The 19937-nt window shown below is 30.5% G+C and overlaps 1 protein-coding gene across 1 annotated transcript; it reads right to left on the bottom strand.

Moving 5' to 3' along the window:
* Positions 1 to 10423: 10423 nt before the first annotated feature.
* BAG4 (BCL-2-associated athanogene 4) lies at positions 10424 to 19021 on the bottom strand. Its single transcript, XM_088969854.1, has 5 exons — positions 18738 to 19021; positions 18396 to 18660; positions 17727 to 17983; positions 17506 to 17652; positions 10424 to 10888 (listed from the first exon to the last, which is right to left on the bottom strand). Exons 2-5 carry the CDS (start codon positions 18586 to 18588, stop codon positions 10694 to 10696), a joined length of 792 nt encoding a protein of 263 aa, XP_088825980.1. The 5' UTR covers positions 18589 to 18660; positions 18738 to 19021; the 3' UTR covers positions 10424 to 10693.
* Between the last annotated feature and the right edge of the window lie 916 nt (positions 19022 to 19937).

Here is a 19937-nt window from a genome sequence, read left to right as displayed (position 1 = left end):
TTCTATCCCCTACTTTTTATTTATATCAATCTAAAGAAAGTTTGGATTAAAAATTTTAAGAATTCTTTAAATATTCTAACAAAATTATATAATAACTTTAAAATATTTATTAAAAACATAAAAAAAATTATATTTTTACAAAATATCACGAAATTATGTACTAACAATTTAAATTATGTTTTTCCGGATTATCAATTTAAATTCTTTTAAACTATTTAATAATATGTAATAGCTTTAAATAAATAAAATTCAAATAACAAAAAACAATTAAATATTTTATAGATTATTTAAATATTTAAATAATTAAATATTTATCATAACTATATTTTAAATAGTTAAAATAACAAAATTATCTAATAAATAATTTTATAATTTTACAATATATATCACAAAATTATGTACTAACAATTTAAATTATGTTTTTCTGGATCATCAATTTAAATGTTTTTCAAACATTTAATAATATGCAATAGCTTTAAATAAATAAAATTCAAATAAAAAATTTAAATATTTTATAGATTACTTAAATATTTAAATAACTGGATATTTATCATAACTAGATTTTAAATAGTTAAAATAACGAAATTACGTAATAAATTTAAAAAAATTCCTTAAAGTAGAAAAATAATTATTTCAATAATAATTTAATATATTAAAAAATTAACAATTAAATTATGTAATAATAGTATAAATTATGATTTTATGGATAATTAAATTCCATAAATAACTAATATTTTAAAATTTAAATATTTTACATATTATTTAAGTATTTAAATAACTAGACATTTTAAATAATAAAATATTTAACATGACTAGATTTTAAAAAGTTAAAATAAAGAAATTATGTAACAAATTTAAAAAATCTCAGAAAAGTAGAAAATAATTATTACAAAGTATTGAAATTAATAATAATTTAATATTTTTACATAAAATTGTAAATAACTATCTTCACTTATATCAACTAATATTTCAAGAAAATAACTTTCAAAAGAATTAATATTTATTAATAATAATTATAAACTCTTAATCTATATTTATTATATAATTATATATACTAAATTTAATATTTATTGTATTTCAGTAATTATTTATTGTTTTTGTAATAAATGTATTTCCAATGATTATGTATAAATTTATTTTATTTTGTTATTTAATAGAAAACTTTCAATAATTATTTGAAATTTAACTACTATTAGTGAAATTTTTTAAGTTTAATTTATTGTACATATTGTATTTTTGTTATAACTTATTGATTAATGTTTATTAGAGATTAAAATATTATTTGAGATTATATATTTATTGACTAAGTTAATATATTTTTAATACTTATTTTATTTTTCTAATTATTGTATTTTTTCCATTATCAATAATTGTGTATTTTTTTCTATAAATTTTTAATAATTATTGGAGATTAAACTATTGTTATTTATTAGAAATGAGACTATTAATTTAGTTGAAATTATGAGTGTTCATGAGTTGGTTCGGTTCGATCGTAGGCTATTTGGCCAACCAAATTGACCTGATTAGGTTGGGGAGTTGGTCAGTTGAAACCGACTAACCTTGTGAGAACTGACTCACTCAAGTTGTGTTAGTTTGGGTGGATTTTTTCGTTTGGTCAGTCGGTTCAAAAGATTTAAAGTTAAAAATTAAATATAATTTTAAAAATTATAGTGCAATTATTAAAAAATAAATTTTAAAATTAGATTTATGATATAAAACATTTTAGACTAAGAAATATGGGAATTTTTCCACTTTTTCATATTAAAAATTATATTTAAAATATAAAATATTAATATATATCCATGGTTAGGTCATTCAATTTTGGTTAGTTTACAAATGAACAAAGTGAAATTGATCCAACTTGGTCGAATTGGGAAATATTTTAAACAAAGCCGACCTAAAATACTAGAAAATCAACCAACTCGGGTCAAGTTGATCGGGTTGGTTGGTTTCATCAGTTTGATGAATAAACCTAACTAAAATTAATTATTGATATTTTTGTATTATAAAATTTATTAAAATTAGTATATAAAATAAGAATGATTATTAATTATTTAAAAAGTTAAAAATATAAAACAATTGTATAGTTTTACATATTTACTTAAACCTACCTTAATGTTTTCATTTTATTAAAACATCCCATATATTTTCAACTTATTTACTTAATCAGCCTTTCATTAAGGAGTGCTTGTTTTGCCATTAGGCCCATGATTTTTTATTCTAAAAATACACTTATCATTTTTTTTGTACAAAAAAAAAAACAAAATTAATCAAATATAGCCAATAGAGTGGTTGCCCATGTCTTATAAAAGGAAAAAAAAGGTATTTTATTTTTATTTACTTTTGATTGGATTTATTTAAATGAGCATTAGGGTGAACATTGTCATTTTCCACTGTCGTGGAAGATTGATTAAATCCATTGCAAATTATAAGTGGTGTTTTAGTAAAATTTTAACTATATGGTAGATTTTAGTAAATCCATTAAACTATAAGGGGTATTTTAGTAAATCACCTTTTCTATTTTTTAGCTTTCACTTAATAAATCTCGTGCATTGCACAGGTCCCGCTAGTATATATTAAAATAAGGAACTCTAGAAATTTTCTCTTTTTTTTAATTTGTTATTTTTTTATTTCTATGTCATTTTTGAAATAACCAATGAGATGCACTTTCCCAATAAGTTAAATAATCTCTTCTCCTAAAATTTCTCCTAAACTACCCCCCCCCCACTATCTCCCACTTTTTCCAAAATTATCTCTAATTTCTTATAGAGTTTCTCTCCTAAATTAAAGAAAGTTTGGATTAAAAAAGTTAAGAATTATTTAAATATTCTAACAAAATTATATAATAACTTTAAAATATTTATTAAAAACACAAAAAATAATTTTATATTTTTACAAAATATATCACATAATTATGTACTTACAATTTTAATTATGCTTTTCTAGATTATCAATTTAAATTTTCTTTTCAAATATTTAATAATATGTAATAGCTTTAAATAAATAAAATTCAAATAACAAAAAAAATTAAATATTTTATAGATTATTTAAAAGTTAAATATTTTATAGATTATTTAAAATTTAAATATTTTACATATTATTTAAAATTTAATACAAAATATTTAATATAACTAGATTTTAAATAGTTAAAATAAATAAATTATGTAATAAATTTAGAATAAAATTGAAAGGTAGAAAAATAATTATAAAATAGTATTGAAATTAATAATAATTTAATACTTTTACATAATATTTTAAATAACTAATTTCACTTATATCAAGTAATAATTCAAGAAAATAACTTTCAACAAAATTAATATTTATTAATAATATTTTTAAACTTTTAATATGTATTTATTATATAATTATATATACTAAAATTAATATTTATTATACTTTATTAATTATTTATTGTTTTTTGTTATACATGTATTTTCAATGATTATGTATAAATTTATTTTGTTTTTTATTTAACAAAAAAACTTTCAATAATTATTGGAGGTTAAACTACTACTATTGAAATTTTTGAATTTAATTTATTATATTTATTATACTTTTGTTATAACTTATTGATTAATATTTATTAGAGATTAAACTATTATTTGAAATTATACTATTTATTGACTAAGTTAATATATTTTTAGTACTTATTGTATTTTTCATCATCAAAATATTTTTAATAATTGTGTACTTTCGCTATGAATTTTCAATAATTATTGGAGATTAAACTATTGTTATTTATTAGAAATGAGACTATTAATTTAGCTGAAATTATGAGTGTTCATGAGTTGGTTTGGTTCGGTCATAACCTATTTGGGCAACCAAATTTTCTTGGTCAGGTTGGGGAGGTGGTTAGCTAAAACCGATTAACCTTTTTTGAAAACTGACCCACTCAAGTTGTATCGGTTTGGGTTGACTTTTTAGTTTCATCAAAAGGTTCAAAGATTTAAAGTTTAGATTTATGATATAAAACATTTTAGACTAAGAAATATGAGAAATTTCTCACTCTTCCATATTAAAATTATATTTAAAATATAAAATATTAATACATATCCATAGTTAGGTCATTCGATTTTGGTCGGTTTACAAATGGCCAAAGTGAAACTGATCCAACTTGGATTGAGTGATCGGGTTGGTTGGTTTCATTAGTTTGATGAATAAATCTAATTGAAATTAATTATTGTTATTTTTGTATTATAAAAAATTTATTAAAAGTAGTATATAAAATATGGACTCAATCTAAGCCTTTTCACCTTTTTCAAAGTTAAGATGTCAAATACGTCTACTCCTCACAGCACTTGGAGCCACACATCTGGAATATCTTCCTACTTGTAAATTCTCATTCATGTCAAGATGTTTCCAATGCAAGGTTTGACATGCATTGAGGTTAGTGTGAGGTGCACTATGTGTGGAGCAAATCCAATTTCCTTTGTTCCACGTCCATTCACGCAAGACATCCCAAGTCCCGATTCTTGTTTCTGCCAGCACCGTTCTTCAACACAAGCATACGCCTGTGGTTCTGTTTCAAAACTACTAAGGCTCATTTCTTGATATTATTTTGTTTTTTTCTAAATTTATACATTAAATACATATAACTAGGGGTGAAAACAAATCAAGCTATTCAAGCTCAACTCATGAAAAATTCGATTTGGTTCGGATAAAGTTCAATCCCAATATATAGGCTTGTTTGCTAATCGAGCCAAGCTCAAAACTAATGAAGCTCACCTTGTGAGGCTCGCAAGCCTAATCGAGTTTGTATATATGCATATATATACATACATACATATATATTAATAAATAATTTTTATTATGTATAATAATATTCTATTTTTTAGATATATAATAATAAATATTATATATAATATACATAATAAATAGTTTTTATAATTCTTAAACATTTGTGTGTAAAATAAAAATAAAAATAAAATATTTTTTTTATAGGGAGCTTAGCCTACATTTCAGCTTGAGTCGAACCAAGTTCGAACATATAAGGTTTTGAGACGAGCCAAATTCGAGCTAAAGTCTCTAGATCGAATCAAGCTCAAGGTTGAGTCTCAAGAATTTTTTGCACGCTAAGCTCGAATATCCAAATATTCGACTTAGCTCGACTCGAATTCACCCCTACATATAACCATATCCAAATAATGCAAATGGATTCAATCAAATCAGATATAGGTAGATCTAAATATGATTTATTTATATTCAAATTCCAATAGGATCTTATCGTATAGCATAAATAGAGTAAACTAAACTAAAAAAACAAAAGATGAAAGTATTTTATGTTGTAAAATGAGCTTAATTTGACTTAGATATTGTATTTCATGAACAAAACCAATTGAAAATAACTTGCACCAAACTTGAACTTGAATTTTATAAAAACCATGATTTTGAAAATGGGACTAGACTGGACAGTCGGATTAGTTGACTTGAGGATCTGCCATGGCTTGGGTTCCAGTTGATTTTTAAAACCATGATAAAAACACAACATTCAAACCAAGTTTATTAATAGATATAATATAAATTTTAAGTATTATAAGAGCGGTTCAAATTGGATATCCGGCTCAAAATTAGCCACCGTAAGTTAAGTAAAAAAAGCATTGCAAATTTTTAAGATAAGACGTAAGAACATTATAAATGTCATTTTGATAATAAATCTGTACGGATGTACCACAAACTTACAGAAAGAGTCGGTATATTCTAACAAATAGGAGCCTTTTAACCTATCTTTTTCCTACGACTCCATTTTATTGATGTATGAATTTCATTTACACTAACATAGAAGCATAGATTGAGTGTAAATCCTAATTTATTTTGGCTTCGGATTTAACCTTGTTTTAGTTGTTTACAAGAAGTAAAACAATATGGTTCCCAATTTTTATGAGAGAAAAAAAGAGGCCAAGGAAGGTTGTTTATTATTCTAATTCTAACATCTTAGGTTTATTAATTTTTTCATTTCTTTTCCTAATGGATTTATTTATTTTTTCTTTTTATTGATTTTTTTTTTGCATAAACCAGATTAACTAAGTTATATTCTTTCTTCTAAACTATTCAATGACCATAAATCTAATATCCAATTATATGGATGATTTTTCATATGTTTCCTTTCTTCCAAGTTGGTCATTTGAATTATTTGAGAACGTCACATTTTTAAACATAAAATGTAAAATGTTTATAATTGTTAGCCAATTCCTTATTATTTTATTTAATGTAACCGTTGAAACTTATTGCTTATAAACTTTTATTTTATAGATATTTATACCTTCTATCATGCTAATTTAGTATAATATATGACATTTTATAAAATTATAAACTTTAATTAATTATATTCTTAAGCTTTGAGGCTTCCGCCTCGCAACGCCTTGAGGCTTATGCCTCACCTTTTGGGTCATTATGCTTCAATTATGCCTTGAGATATGGGCTAATTCTCGGGGGGAGGGGTCTAGGGGTTAGAAGATAAGTTCTATTTACATTGGCCCTTTTCGCTATGTCATGGGCTGGGCCTACATCATTCCTGTTTACATACATAGTTTTAAGTTCTACAAAAAAAGAGATAAGGGATTTGATATGCTCGAATAGCGCTTATTCATTCCACCTTGTGTTTCCCCTGATTTCTTTGAGTTTTTGTAGAATCTCTTTCACGTCCAACAAAATGAAAGCATAGTTGATACCCAACAAAATAAGTCTTCTCAAGCCTCTAATGATTGTCCAAAGCTCAGCTTCTGAGGAGTTAATGGCATTGCATTGTTGTCCTTCTGCAAAGCAAACATTGTGTGTAAGAGACTATATATAAACCTGTAGAGGCTTGAGTTGTTGTTGGATTCCAAGATCCTTCAACTATCGCTATCGAGTGAGAAATGAAGGGTAAGTTATGGGTAGGTATGACATTTTGTTCATTTTGGAAGTGAAACTGAGACCAGTTTTGAACTGTTGTTTCTGTGACATAAGCACTGGCTTTCCTTATGACTTCAAGGGGATCCGGGGACTTTCCTTTGAAGATCACTTCATTTCTATGATCCCAAATGACCCTCAAGAAGGCTAGCAACCTAGCCAAGAAGAAATCGGAGAGATTTTTCTTCTCAAGATTCCTTTCAAGCCACCATGATAGGAAGTCTGGTGTTCCTGAGAGTGTGAAGGCTTCTGGGTTAAAACCAATTTGCGCTGACAACCAAACTGCCCTTGCTAGAGCACATTCGAAGAAGTGTGCCTATGTTTCTAGTGCATTACCACAAAAAACATAGGATGGTGGATTGCTTCGTCTTCACTCCATTCATTAGGACTTTCCATCCAAAGAGTTGACATCGAAGGGGTGCTTTGTTCTTGAGAGGGGCCCACGTTTTAGTGCTTGAGAAGCTTCTGTAAGTTGATCGAACTAAGTACTCCCCATCCTTGGTTTTCTTCCAAAGAAGCTTGTCCTCTTGACATTGAGGGGTCAGGGGTAAGTTTAGGATAGCCTCAGCTGATACATCTGTAAAGAAATGGTATAAGAGTTGGGAATTCCAAGTCCCATGAGAGGTGATAAAGTCTTTTACCATCCAATCTCTCCCAGGGTTGTGGTTCTTTTAAAACTTTGGGTGCAAGAATTGTATCTAGTTTAGATTTGCAATGCAAATAAACACAATCTAAGGTTCAGTTCAAGGTTCAAAATATCAATACACTTGAAACGTCAGTAGTGGTGTATTAGAAAGTATCAATAGCTTTTTGTTTTATTTTGTATTTTTTTAGTTTTTCTTTTTTTGAATCTAGTTCAAAGGGGCTATGGTTTAAGGCCCATCCACCCTCTGAACCATTCGAGACCCCAAAACACCCCCCGTAGGGGTTATCAGGAAGCCCCCGATATATGTATCGATACTTTGAACCTTGGTTTAGTTTGTTTGCAGTGTTTGCATTGGTGTCAAGGCATGGCAATGCAAATAGTTTGTGATATAAATTTACTATCAAAATGGCATATCTATATATATAGTAAAGTAGACAATGCCATGTCAAATGGCCTCAATTTTCTCCCTTACCCCAACCAAGAACTCTTAGACCCTCTTCGTTTTAACCTTCCTTGGTTCCTCAAGAAGCCACGTGATAAATGTCTTCTCTCTTTCTCATTTTGACATCTCAGCATGCCCAGCCCAACCCTCTTTCCTCTATGTTTATCCCTTTGGATACCCCCTCCTAAAATTATTTATAAAATCTCTCTCTACTAAAATCTAATCTAATCTAGCCAAGTGGTACCACTATCCCCCACTTTCTCCTAAATTATCTATAATTCCTATTTATCTCCTAAATTATCTCTAACTTAGTAATTTAGTAAAGAATTTCTCTCCTAAGTTATCTCTAATTCCTATTTGTCCTCTCCCCTACTTTTCAAATTTTCATCTATATCTAAAGAAAGTTTGAATTAAAAAACTTAAGAATTATTTAAATATTATAATGAAATTATGCAATAACTATAAAATATTTATTAAAAGCACAAAAATAGTTATAATAGATTTAATAATATTTATACTATTAATAATTTTATATTTTTATGAAATTCATAATGAAATTATATAATAACAATATAAATAAAAATTATTTAAATGTTATTCAAATGATAAAATTTAAAATTACAAAAATATAACTTAAAATTTTCAATAACTAAATATTTTAAATAACAAAATATTTAATATTGCATGATAACCTTAAAAGAAATAAAATTTAAATAACAAAAAATGTAAATAATAATTACAAAAAATTATGTAATAAATTTAAAAATTTTCTTAAGAGTAGAAAAATAATTATAATAGATTTCATAAAATTTAAATTAGTACTAATTTTATGTTTTACAAAATTAATAACAAAGTTATGTAATGATAGTATAAATTCTAATTTTATGGATTATTAAATTTAAGAAATAATAAATATTCTAAAAATTAAATAATGGTATTATTTAAATAATTAAACATTATTGTAAACAAATAATTTTTAAATACTTTAAATATAAAAAATTAATAACTAAATCATATCTTGTAGATTATTTCAAAAACAAAAAATAGATTAAATAACAAAATTATGTTATAATTAAAAAAAATTATCAAAAACAAAAAAAAAGAGTTATAATAGATTTAATAATATTTAGTAATAAGAATATAAAATATAAATAATTAAAAAAACTAAATAATATTATAAATAAATAATTTTTAAATGTTTTAAATATCAAAATATCTAATACTAAATCATATTTTAAACATTATTTAAAAAACAAAAAAAAATAGATTAAATAATAAAGTTATGTATTAAATTTAAAATATTTATCAAAAACACAAAATTAATTATAATAAATTTAATAATATTAGATAATAAGAACAAAAAATATAAATAATTGAAAAAAATAAATATTGTTTAAATAGTGAAATTAGATAAAACAACTTGGAAGCATTGAAGATTTTATTAGTTATTTATTATTTTTTTGTTATAAATATATTTTTAATAATTATCTATTTTCGCTATAAATTTTCAAATAATTATTGAAAATTAAACTATTGTTATTTGTTAGAGATTAGGCTATTAATTTAACTAAAAAGCCTGAACTTAGGATTGTTCACTAGGTGGTTCAATTCCGTTGCAGGTTATTTGGGAAGTTGGTCACTTGAAAGTTGAAACTAACCATTAGTGAAAACCAATCAACTCGAGTTGTATTAGTCAATGTTTTAAAAGCCAACACAGGACTTGACTTGCCTTTGCATTTGAATCACGATCACCGGTTCAATCGTCTAGGTCAAATGGGTCAAATTGTTCTCTATCAACACTTTACATATTTAATTAACTTTCGCTTAACAAAATCCATGCATCACATGGGTCTCCAATAGATCCGAAACCAAAGTCAGGTGACGGTTCATACAATTCAACCAATTGGGTCAATGGCAGATAGAAAATATTGGTATCAATTTGGGTCAATTTTCAAATTGATTGATCAATTCAAAAGATTTAAACTTTAAAATTACAATGATATTATTAAATAAATAAATAAATAAATATATATATATATATATATATATATATATATATATATATGACTAGGTCGGTTTACAAATGGTCAAACCAAAGTTTGGCCTGTTTCATCAATTTGATTAACAATCCTAACTAGAATTAATTATTATTATTTTTTTGTATTGCAAAAGAATTATTAAAATTAATTTATAAAATATTAATAATTATTAATTATTTAAAAATTAAAATATAAAATAATTGTGTATTTCTATTATTTAACTTTCACTTAATAAAGTACGTACATGACACGGGTCTAATTCATACGACTAAACTGGATGGACAAAATTGTCCTTAAAAAGAGGGCGCTTACTGCTTTAGTCATAAGATAATTAGAAAATATAGAAAAAAAAGAAATATAAAGAATTAAAAGAAGCAAATGGCAATGGAGAGCTCAGTAAAGCCAAAGTGAGGATAAGCTTCTCAACAGAAATAAAGTCATTAAAAAATATATATGTACAACTATCAGTTACTGCTCCAACTAGAACTTCAGTTTTTTATCTCTCGTTTGATCTCAGAACAAAGCAGGATTTAAAAAATAAACAAAGAAAATACCACTGGGAGTGACTTAGACCAAGATAATCGAGGGGACATTTAGTCTGGAAAATGTTCCAAGTATTAGAAAAGGACATACTCCACCATAAGTCATACAAACCAGTATAAGAGGAAGAGCAACAGGTCAGTCAAACAGTTCCCAGTCCTGAGTTATTTTCGTAGATGTCTTTGGGGGTGGAGCACTCAAGCTGCCCACTCCAGACTCGAACGTTTCCCATTTTGTTGTCACAGACACAGCGTTGTTGCTATTGCTGAAAGGGTTAGAATTTCTCGCCTTCAGCATGTCTAGAGTCTCTACAAAGCTCTGAACACGCCGAACCTGTTCAGGAATCAAAGTTGGTGTTTGTATCGTATGAATTTTAGCAGTTAATTGAAGTAGCCAATACTCGAAAAAGGAAAGGTTGCAAGGATTGTAAAAATATAATAATAGCAACGTAGTTTCAGAAAGAACAGCTCAAGCCAAAAATAACAATGACATGCCAATAGTTTTTTTTAAGGATTTTTTTTTATTTTTTTGCTTCTCACCTATTGTGCTGTTAAATATCCATAACAAGAACCAAAGTTTTATTTATTTATTTTTGCTTCAAATAACAAGAAAAGTGACCCAACTTGTTCAATATATGGTCACATATTACCGAATGCTGGTTATAGCTATCCAGGTTCTTGGGAGGAGCGAATGGGATGTGAAATAACCTCCAGAATTTTTAGCATGAAGTGGCCACTACAGACTCAATTTGTCAGCCCAAGATTTTACCATAATTGTGCACGATACAAATACTGTTAGACTATCCCTTTATGGAATATGTTGTATCTTGCTCTAATATAGATCAAGATGATCATTATCCTTTTTTTTTGGGGGGGGGGGGTGGGGGGGGGGGGGTGGGGGGCTGTATAGTCTTCGGAAGAGAGGGAAGGTAATTAACATGAATAATCGTCAAGAGAGGGGGAAGAACCTATATTCTATTAAAATGCCAGCTCGTGTTTATGGAATTGGGCTGCAGGACCGAGTCTACAAATTAACAAGATTAGGCAAAAGAACAACCTCTAGAAGACGCCTTATTTCTTGCCCCACAGATCGAGGAAATTGCATGAATTATAGACGTAAGTCTTGCATGAACTATAGACACAAGTCATTGACCAGGATTCCAGGATTTATTCCTTGTAGATCAGGGGTTTGAGGACTCCTGGGTTTATGATTTCCATGGTTATGGAGCAAAGAGTACCTTGTGTTGGGGCCATGTGGCCCACACTATCACTTAACTTCTACATAAATGGACAGCAGTGAATTTGAAGTTTTAAAGTAATAAGGCTTGTCACAGATGTCATGGAGATGGTACGAAGACCAAGTGGAGAGTGAAACCTCAAGACACCTTCAAACTTCCCAAGCTGGTAAAAGGAATGGTCCATGGTTGACAAAAATGTAATAGAATGCTCTTGTCACGATTTCTCCCCAAGCCTTGAACAGCTGGATTGTCTTTTTTTCATGACTAAAACCTAACAGGGGAGAGGCAAAAGATGCTTTATTTAAGAAACTTCAGAGTTCAGACATTAAAAATTTCTACGAATAAAAAATAAAGAGGTAAAGAAAACAAAGGGATGTCCAAGAAGTGAATGAAGTGAAAAAATGAAAACAAGAATTACTATGGAGTCTAATACCAGCAACAGAACTCTACCCTTTTTCTAATGTATCATCCAGCATAGGCTGAACTACCTGCGAACTGGTTCGGTTTTTGACTAACCTAAAAAAACTGGTGGCTAACCAAACTGACTGGTATATATTTATATGTATATCATATATAATACATATATATATATATATATATATATATATATATATATATATATACATGTCACATATTATCTATATATTATATATAAATATATGCATTATATATATAAATATATTCAGATATTATATTTATAATTATCTATTTATAAATATATTATATATTTTTATATAATTTATAATATATATATAAATATAAAAAATCAAAGAACCGAACCGGTCAAAAACCAAAATTGATCAACCAGCTAACCGGTGGTACCGGTTCGGTTTCAGCTTGGAGAAATTAAAAAACCGGTAGGACCAACTCGGTTTGAAAAAATAGCTATGCTCGGTTAACCTAACCATAGACACCCCTAATTAAGAGTGAAGACCTTATCATACTATTGGATGAACTCAAAAAGTAAACAAATAAATAAAACTTTAACTTAACTTTATGGCCAACTAAGAGGACTAGTGGATGGCCAATGCTTAGTTGTCATAGCCAACCCTATCATGGGTATATTGACCAACTAGTTACTGATGCGTGGCCTTCAACTGAGAAGTGATTGACTGGTCAAAACATTGATAACACTGAACCCCAATTTAAGAGAGAGAAATAGAGAACCTAATCCAAAAAAAAAGAAAAAACTAAATTTACAGGTTTATGACGAAAGGCCATACCCAAGAAACCCTGCCAGTAGAAATTGAACCCAGACTAGCACTCAGTCATATCTGTAACCTTTGCAAACACATATATTCATATTTGGGCCTTTTCTTGACACGCACGAATAGTATATATCTGCGCTTGGTATTCTTTGTCAAGTATTTCCTCACCTTGAACATTGAAGACGAACTTTATGTCTGAAAGCCAAATTGAGGTGTATGACAAAGGGTTCAGTGTGAATTTTGACCTCCAAGAGAGGTGAAACCCAACTTCTAAAAGAAAGCCAATAGATTTGAAACCAATGCAAATGACCAGAATTAAAGCCTTAGTAGCTTTTTGCCTCTAGTCATTTTAAGGAAACAAAACCACCATGCCTTCTTTAATATTCTAGAGACCCATATAAATGTAGACATAGAAACCCTTACTTAAATCACATTGCTTCAAGTACCAAACTTGAATTTTCAGCGAAGGATATTTGGAATCATCTCTGTGAAGAGCTTCAATGATACATATAAGCAGGGGTGCCAATTGGACTGGACTTGGTCCAATCCAATCCGATCCAATATGAGTCCATTACAAATGGACCAGGTCTGATCCAACCCAATGAATACTTTGGACCATTTTTTACTGGTCCAATTCAATGTCTGGACTGTCCAATCTGTTCAAATTCATTTTAATTTAGATTTGTTCCAATCCGAACCTGTTCCATTATTGGTCCAATCTGACACAACCCAATCCAATATGAACCTTTAAGTCAGACTGTCCCAATTCAATGTCTTATTGGTCCAATCCGTTTGATTTTGATTTGGACGGGGTCCAACCCAAAACCAGTCTATTGACACCTCTAATGTAAGTAGCTAGCATCTTAATTATTGACAACTGGAAACAGGGATAAAGAAGAAAATAATTATACAGCCAATTCAACAAGTATAACACAGAGAGAAAGGTGTCAACTGACTAATTGGTAAGGTCTCCCACTGGATGTAGTAGAGACTTGGGATCAAATCCTGTCTGCACCAGGGTTGGGGTTCAGGCTACCCCCTGGTGTGTAGCCCCATGGAGCCACAGAAAAAATGTACCACAAAAAACCCCATGTTCCCTTTCCTGTTCAACATTTTATGCACCATATTGATTTGAAGATCCACTCTATTCTAGAGTGGGAAGATTAAGGTACTGTTTGGTTTTTAGGAAAATCTTCCAACAGCCTAGATGGCCAAAAGATATAATGAGCTTTTGGGGTCTTGTCTTCAACGATTTAGAACGTTTCAGTAAGTATCCTAATCTACCAATGATCTACAAAAACTGTTTAAATGAAAGATTTCAAGTGCAGAAAGATAGTGAAGCTTTCAGATTTTTGGCCATTTTGGGCTTCCATGAGATTTTTAGGGCATAGGTCTTTGGCTTTTTATCTTTCATTGCCAAACAGAGGACCAAATTTTGGTCTTCCAAGCTTTGAAAAGCCCAAATGACCAGACAAAAATTCTTGCCAAACGCCTCTCAAGTCTAGTAGATTAGCTCAAGCTCGTGGTTTGGGAACTAAAAGGCATCCTATTGAAATCATAACTTTATCTTAATGCTGTAACTGAAATTTTCTTTTTAGATTAACCTAATAGATAATAGTCAAATAACATAAAATAAGACTACAGTTGAAAAATGGCAAAATCCACTAGTATTGTTTTGTCTAAAATATGTTGTTTGATCTATTAAGTTAATAAATAATAACATTATTTGAAAACCATGGATAAAGAAAAATGGATAAAGAAATGAACAGACTGCAATGATGGGAGCAGGATTCATGAAGTGAACCCCATATAGTTGGAAGAACACTTAGATGATGAAACTGACAGCATAAAACATATGTTCTGAAAACCATGATAATATATGTAAGAGGACCTTCTATAAAATACATGGGAAACCAATTATCTGTATTTGTTTTGTTTTGTAGAGTTTTCCTATAATAACATTCTACTTTTTGAGATTTTTCGTATTTCTCATCTTGCTACCTGCATGATCCATATTTTATATATCCTAGTTTTTGAAGACTTTTGTGGTTTGCCAAGACATATGCTAAATGTCACTAAGAAAAATTTAGTAAACCATAAACCAATATATATTATGACCTTTACTCTAACACTACATTGAAATCATGATTAGGTTTATGAAGGCGGAACCTCCAAGAAAAATCAATGAAATACAAAGGGATTATTATTTCTAAAAAAATACAAACGGATTTTTTTATAAATACAAATGGATTATTGACCATATGGCTTACGAATTGAAATATCAAGATTCACACCAAGTCATGTAAAGAAAAAGCCCAACTGTTAGACAACTTATGGAAATTCCACTTTCCACAAAAATTTCCTCTTTCTACTGTATTTCGAATGCTACCAAGTACAGAGAACAAGATGTCAAGATCAAGCATATGGGAGATCAAATATGATGGATCTTTAAATCCTAAAACCTCAAGATCTGATCTGGCTAGCATATAGTGACATAGTGTTCTATGCCATTAAGGATCCAAAAATCTAAGTAATGCAACAGCAATATGGATTTTAAGCTTAAAATCCAACTACAGCCTACAGTCCAAAAGTCTTTGAGATATAGAAGTGTGTAATCATCATACCAAATGTATTAGAATCACCTAAAGTCTGACTAAAAGAATTCAAAATTAGGCAGTAAAAGATTAGTATCATAAGGATCTTATTCATAATATTCTGTCCTTTCTTCTTTTTTTTTTTTGATAAATAATATTCTGTCCTTTCATTTACTAATATAAATATCTCCCTCAAGAAATTTGGATTATGGGGTTTGAGTAGCCAGAGGATTGGAGACTGCTACAGAAGGTCATTCTTTTCCTCGTAGAATGTGTTTGGCCCAAACATTGTTTGTTGCAGGACCAAGGGCACGCTAACAATCAGTAGCTATTATCATGTTACAAAATCTCTGGTACTTGTATGGCCCCAAACCTTGGGCCATTGCTTGGTGAGATGGTAAAATCTTAGCTTACAACATGACTGCCAAAGTTTGGGTTTGTTCTAGTAGTTAGAAGGGTCTCTAAAGGTCACGGTAACACAGGTAATTCCATCTACTGCATGAAATGAATTTTTCTCAGGATTACAAGCATGAGAATGCAGATTCGTCTGACAGTGGCTGCTTTGTGTAAAAGTAGTGCAGTATGGGCCCATACCCAATCTACCCTTCCCAAGACGCTGGATAGCCAGAACCAACATTGGGTAATGCAGTGGGCATGGCTTGGTGCAATGGTAATATGTTGACCTGACAGGTGAGAGAATGCAGGTTCAAAAGTTCAAGTCTGAGAGCAACCATTTTTGTGCAACAAAAAATGTGAAAGGTTAGGTCCGTATCCAGTCTAACCCCTCCAAGACCCTAGATAGCAGGGACAATAATTGTTGGGTAACGGTTCATTGTGCCAAAGTTTGGGTTTGTTCTAGTAGTTAGAAGGGTCTCTAAAGGTCACGGTAACACAGGTAATTCCATCTACTGCATGAAATGAATTTTTCTCAGGATTACAAGCATGAGAATGCAGATTCGTCTGACAGTGGCTGCTTTGTGTAAAAGTAGTGCAGTATGGGCCCATACCCAATCTACCCTTCCCAAGACGCTGGATAGCCAGAACCAACATTGGGTAATGCAGTGGGCATGGCTTGGTGCAATGGTAATATGTTGACCTGACAGGTGAGAGAATGCAGGTTCAAAAGTTCAAGTCTGAGAGCAACCATTTTTGTGCAACAAAAAATGTGAAAGGTTAGGTCCGTATCCAGTCTAACCCCTCCAAGACCCTAGATAGCAGGGACAATAATTGTTGGGTAACGGTTCATTTTGGATGGAGCTAACTTTATATCACAAACAGATAATTTATAAATCTAGTGGTATCAGCAGGATATGAAACTTCCCAGCAATTTAAGAAAAGAGCAATACCTTCTGAGAGTTATGGATCTTGATTCCACATGACTATGTCCCTAAAAATATTTTGGGATGCACAAAATAATATTTTGTCAAATTTTACAGTGTTTAATTGCAACTTTAACACCAATTTGTAAAATGTGATCATGAGTTGGACAACTAGATTTTAGGACCATGTGGAAGAGAGAGACTTCCATGAAACCTAGGGTTTTCTTGTGTGTAAGTTATTTAAGGAGACAATTATCAGGTAGGACACCTAAAATGAAAACCAACATGATCTCATCCAAGAGTCCAGGTAAAATGACTTCTGAAAGGGTTCAAGTTGTTCTACACTTCTACCCTGTTATTACCCTAGTTTGGGATGATATTTTTCTTCCTGTAACACTATACTTGCAGTAGCAACCAAATACCTAAAAATCAATATTTTCCTATAATAACAGTTTCTGCAATATGTTTTATGTAAAACGAAAAACAGCCTAATATATGTTCTCGTTTGTAATAGTGACGTGATGAACATGAAAATAAGGGAGGCAAATATGAAGAAGAAAATTTAATTGCAGAAGGTTGGTTGACAACTAACTTCAATTCGCCTTTGCACTTTTGCTTCTCCTTCAGCCTCAATGCTATCCAACTTTAGCAATTGCACCATTAGCAACTCCGTCAACACAACAAATTCCTTGTCTGCCACCTTGGCGCCACTGTGTACAGATGACTCCAAAGCGGTCACCTACAGACAAAACCATTCCCATGAGACACCAGAGAAATGGGCCAAAAGTGGCTCCTTTAGATTAATTGGATCACCTTTTCTGAGAGCTTATCCACCTCCACTCTGACTTTTGCAACAGCTTCACAGGCTTTTGATATTCCCTGATTCCTTTTCATTTCCTCAAGCTTCCTTTCCTTGCTTGCTGGGTCTTCCAAGAGTACCACCTTTGACATGTCTTTCACACCAACCATGTGCAGGCACTCGTCGTCTTCTTTTTCCTTCCCTCTGAATAACAGTCTTTGCTCTTTGGGCTCCAAACCAGTCTCATTGGCAAGAACCTTTTTTAGATCCCCTTACAATAAGATCACATAAAGCTAATAAACATCAATTTCTAAGGGAAGAGAAAACTAATAATGAAAAGTGAAAATTTTGCAAAAGTAGCTTGAAGGGCAATAAAGCATATTTACCTAGGAACCAACTAGAAGGACAAAGAAAAAAAAAATCAATGACCCAGAGAAATAACAGCACCCAGTAATGAGAAACCCTCTCATATATGCAAAGAAACTATCTCATATCTTCCATTACCCTCCCGATCCCCCACTAAACACACATGCGAAATGAGCACCTAAACAAATACAGCAATTCCACGGAACAATGTGAGAATGACCAAAATTAGCTTAATGGAAGAACCCACTTGAGAAACACCGAACAATACAAATGGGCAAGCATCAATGAATAAACCGTTGAGAAAAGAAAGAAATTACCAAAAGTGGCCTGAGCAGGGACACTGATCTCGTGGTGGTAAGAACCATGAGAGACCTTGACCTTGATCATAGGTCCTGAAGCACCTAATCCATCCTCCCTCTTCTGTACAAGCATACCACCAGGTCTAAGCTCCCAATGGATCGCCTCATTCTTCCCATTCTCCACAACTCCTTTTGAATTGGATTTTTTCATCCTCACCGAACCAACAGAAGAAAAGAAATCGAAGAGGTGCAGTCGGTATCGGTTGAGAAAGGTGAGATGTTTCTGTAACAAAAGAACCAGTATTGCGTAAACAAGCAAAAAGAAGACCGATAAAGGAAAGGTTTGACAGGGAAAGGAACCTTTCAGTCTTTTTACAGAGCGGTTGGTTGGTTCCAGCTTTCTAGAGGAGAGAGAGAGAGAGAGAGAGAGAGAGAGAGGAGAGGGAGGGGTTTCTATAATACAAGATTACGGTTATCATTTTTCATATCAAAAATCGTAGATGGAACAGATGAGGACCCAAAAGGCTTGTCAAGTTTACTTGATGAAATTGACTAAACATGAGCGATTAGCCAGAACCACCTCCGTTTATTGTATAGGGAGGGGCTACAATACTATTATGTACTGTTTCTATCATATAAATAATGGTCAGGCACTGTTATCCAAAGGTCAAATAGAAGCCATTGGCGTGGCCATCGGAATAAGAGCCCTATTCCGGGTGGGTCACTTGTTTGACTCTCCCCCGTCAGTCGGTGGTGGGTCAATTAGCAGCAGATTGGAGTTGATTTCTAGTCGCTTAAACTACGCTAAAACTCGTATAAAGACTTAAAAAAATCATTATCTATTCGTTTTTTAAATATTGTTTGAGCAAACAAAAGAATACGATAATACATTCATAGTTCTTAGATCTACGTTGAATTTTGTTTCACAGAGAATTCCCAATTGAACAGTAGTATCATTTGGCCTAAGAATTGTACAGGTAGCCGGTTCCATTTAACCCCAATCCAATCCTTAGTCAAAAATCGCTAAATCAGTAAATAACTTGTTGACCATGGCAATTGAATTGTCGACATGTTCAATGGTTTTTAACTATTTTTTATTTTAATTATTTTTTTTTAATTTTTATTGTCAAAATGGGTCATTTGTTCGAACTGGACAATTAAACCATCAACTTGGAAATCAGTGGTTAGAACGGTTCTACTTTTCGGTCGTTTTTTTTAGATGTCAATAATTAGACAAAATAATATTGTAGTCATAGTCATGGGAAGGGTGGACATTGCAATGGATTCCAAAACCTTGAAAAATAAATCCAAAGTGACCTTAAACACAGAAAAAAAAAATTGGCGGTAAATCCACCAAACTAGAAAAATCAAGGAAAAAAAACAAAAAAAAATCGAATCCAAAGTTCCGCTTTAAGATGGAGCTAAACATACATGCAATCAAAGAAAGAGACAGCATAGCGTCTTATAAAAAAAAAGAATATTGCACAAGAAAACCTTAAGAAAAACAAAATGGAAGAAATAAAATAGTGGTAAACCCTAAACCATTTTGGAGAATCTTGA

Source organism: Nelumbo lutea, chromosome 2 (assembly GCF_056320005.1).
Source record: "Nelumbo lutea isolate HS-2025 chromosome 2, American lotus-T2T, whole genome shotgun sequence".
Classification (NCBI taxonomy): Eukaryota; Viridiplantae; Streptophyta; class Magnoliopsida; order Proteales; family Nelumbonaceae; genus Nelumbo; species Nelumbo lutea.
The sequence above is the reverse complement of the archived record's forward strand: the minus strand, read 5'-3'. Positions and strand labels throughout refer to the sequence as shown.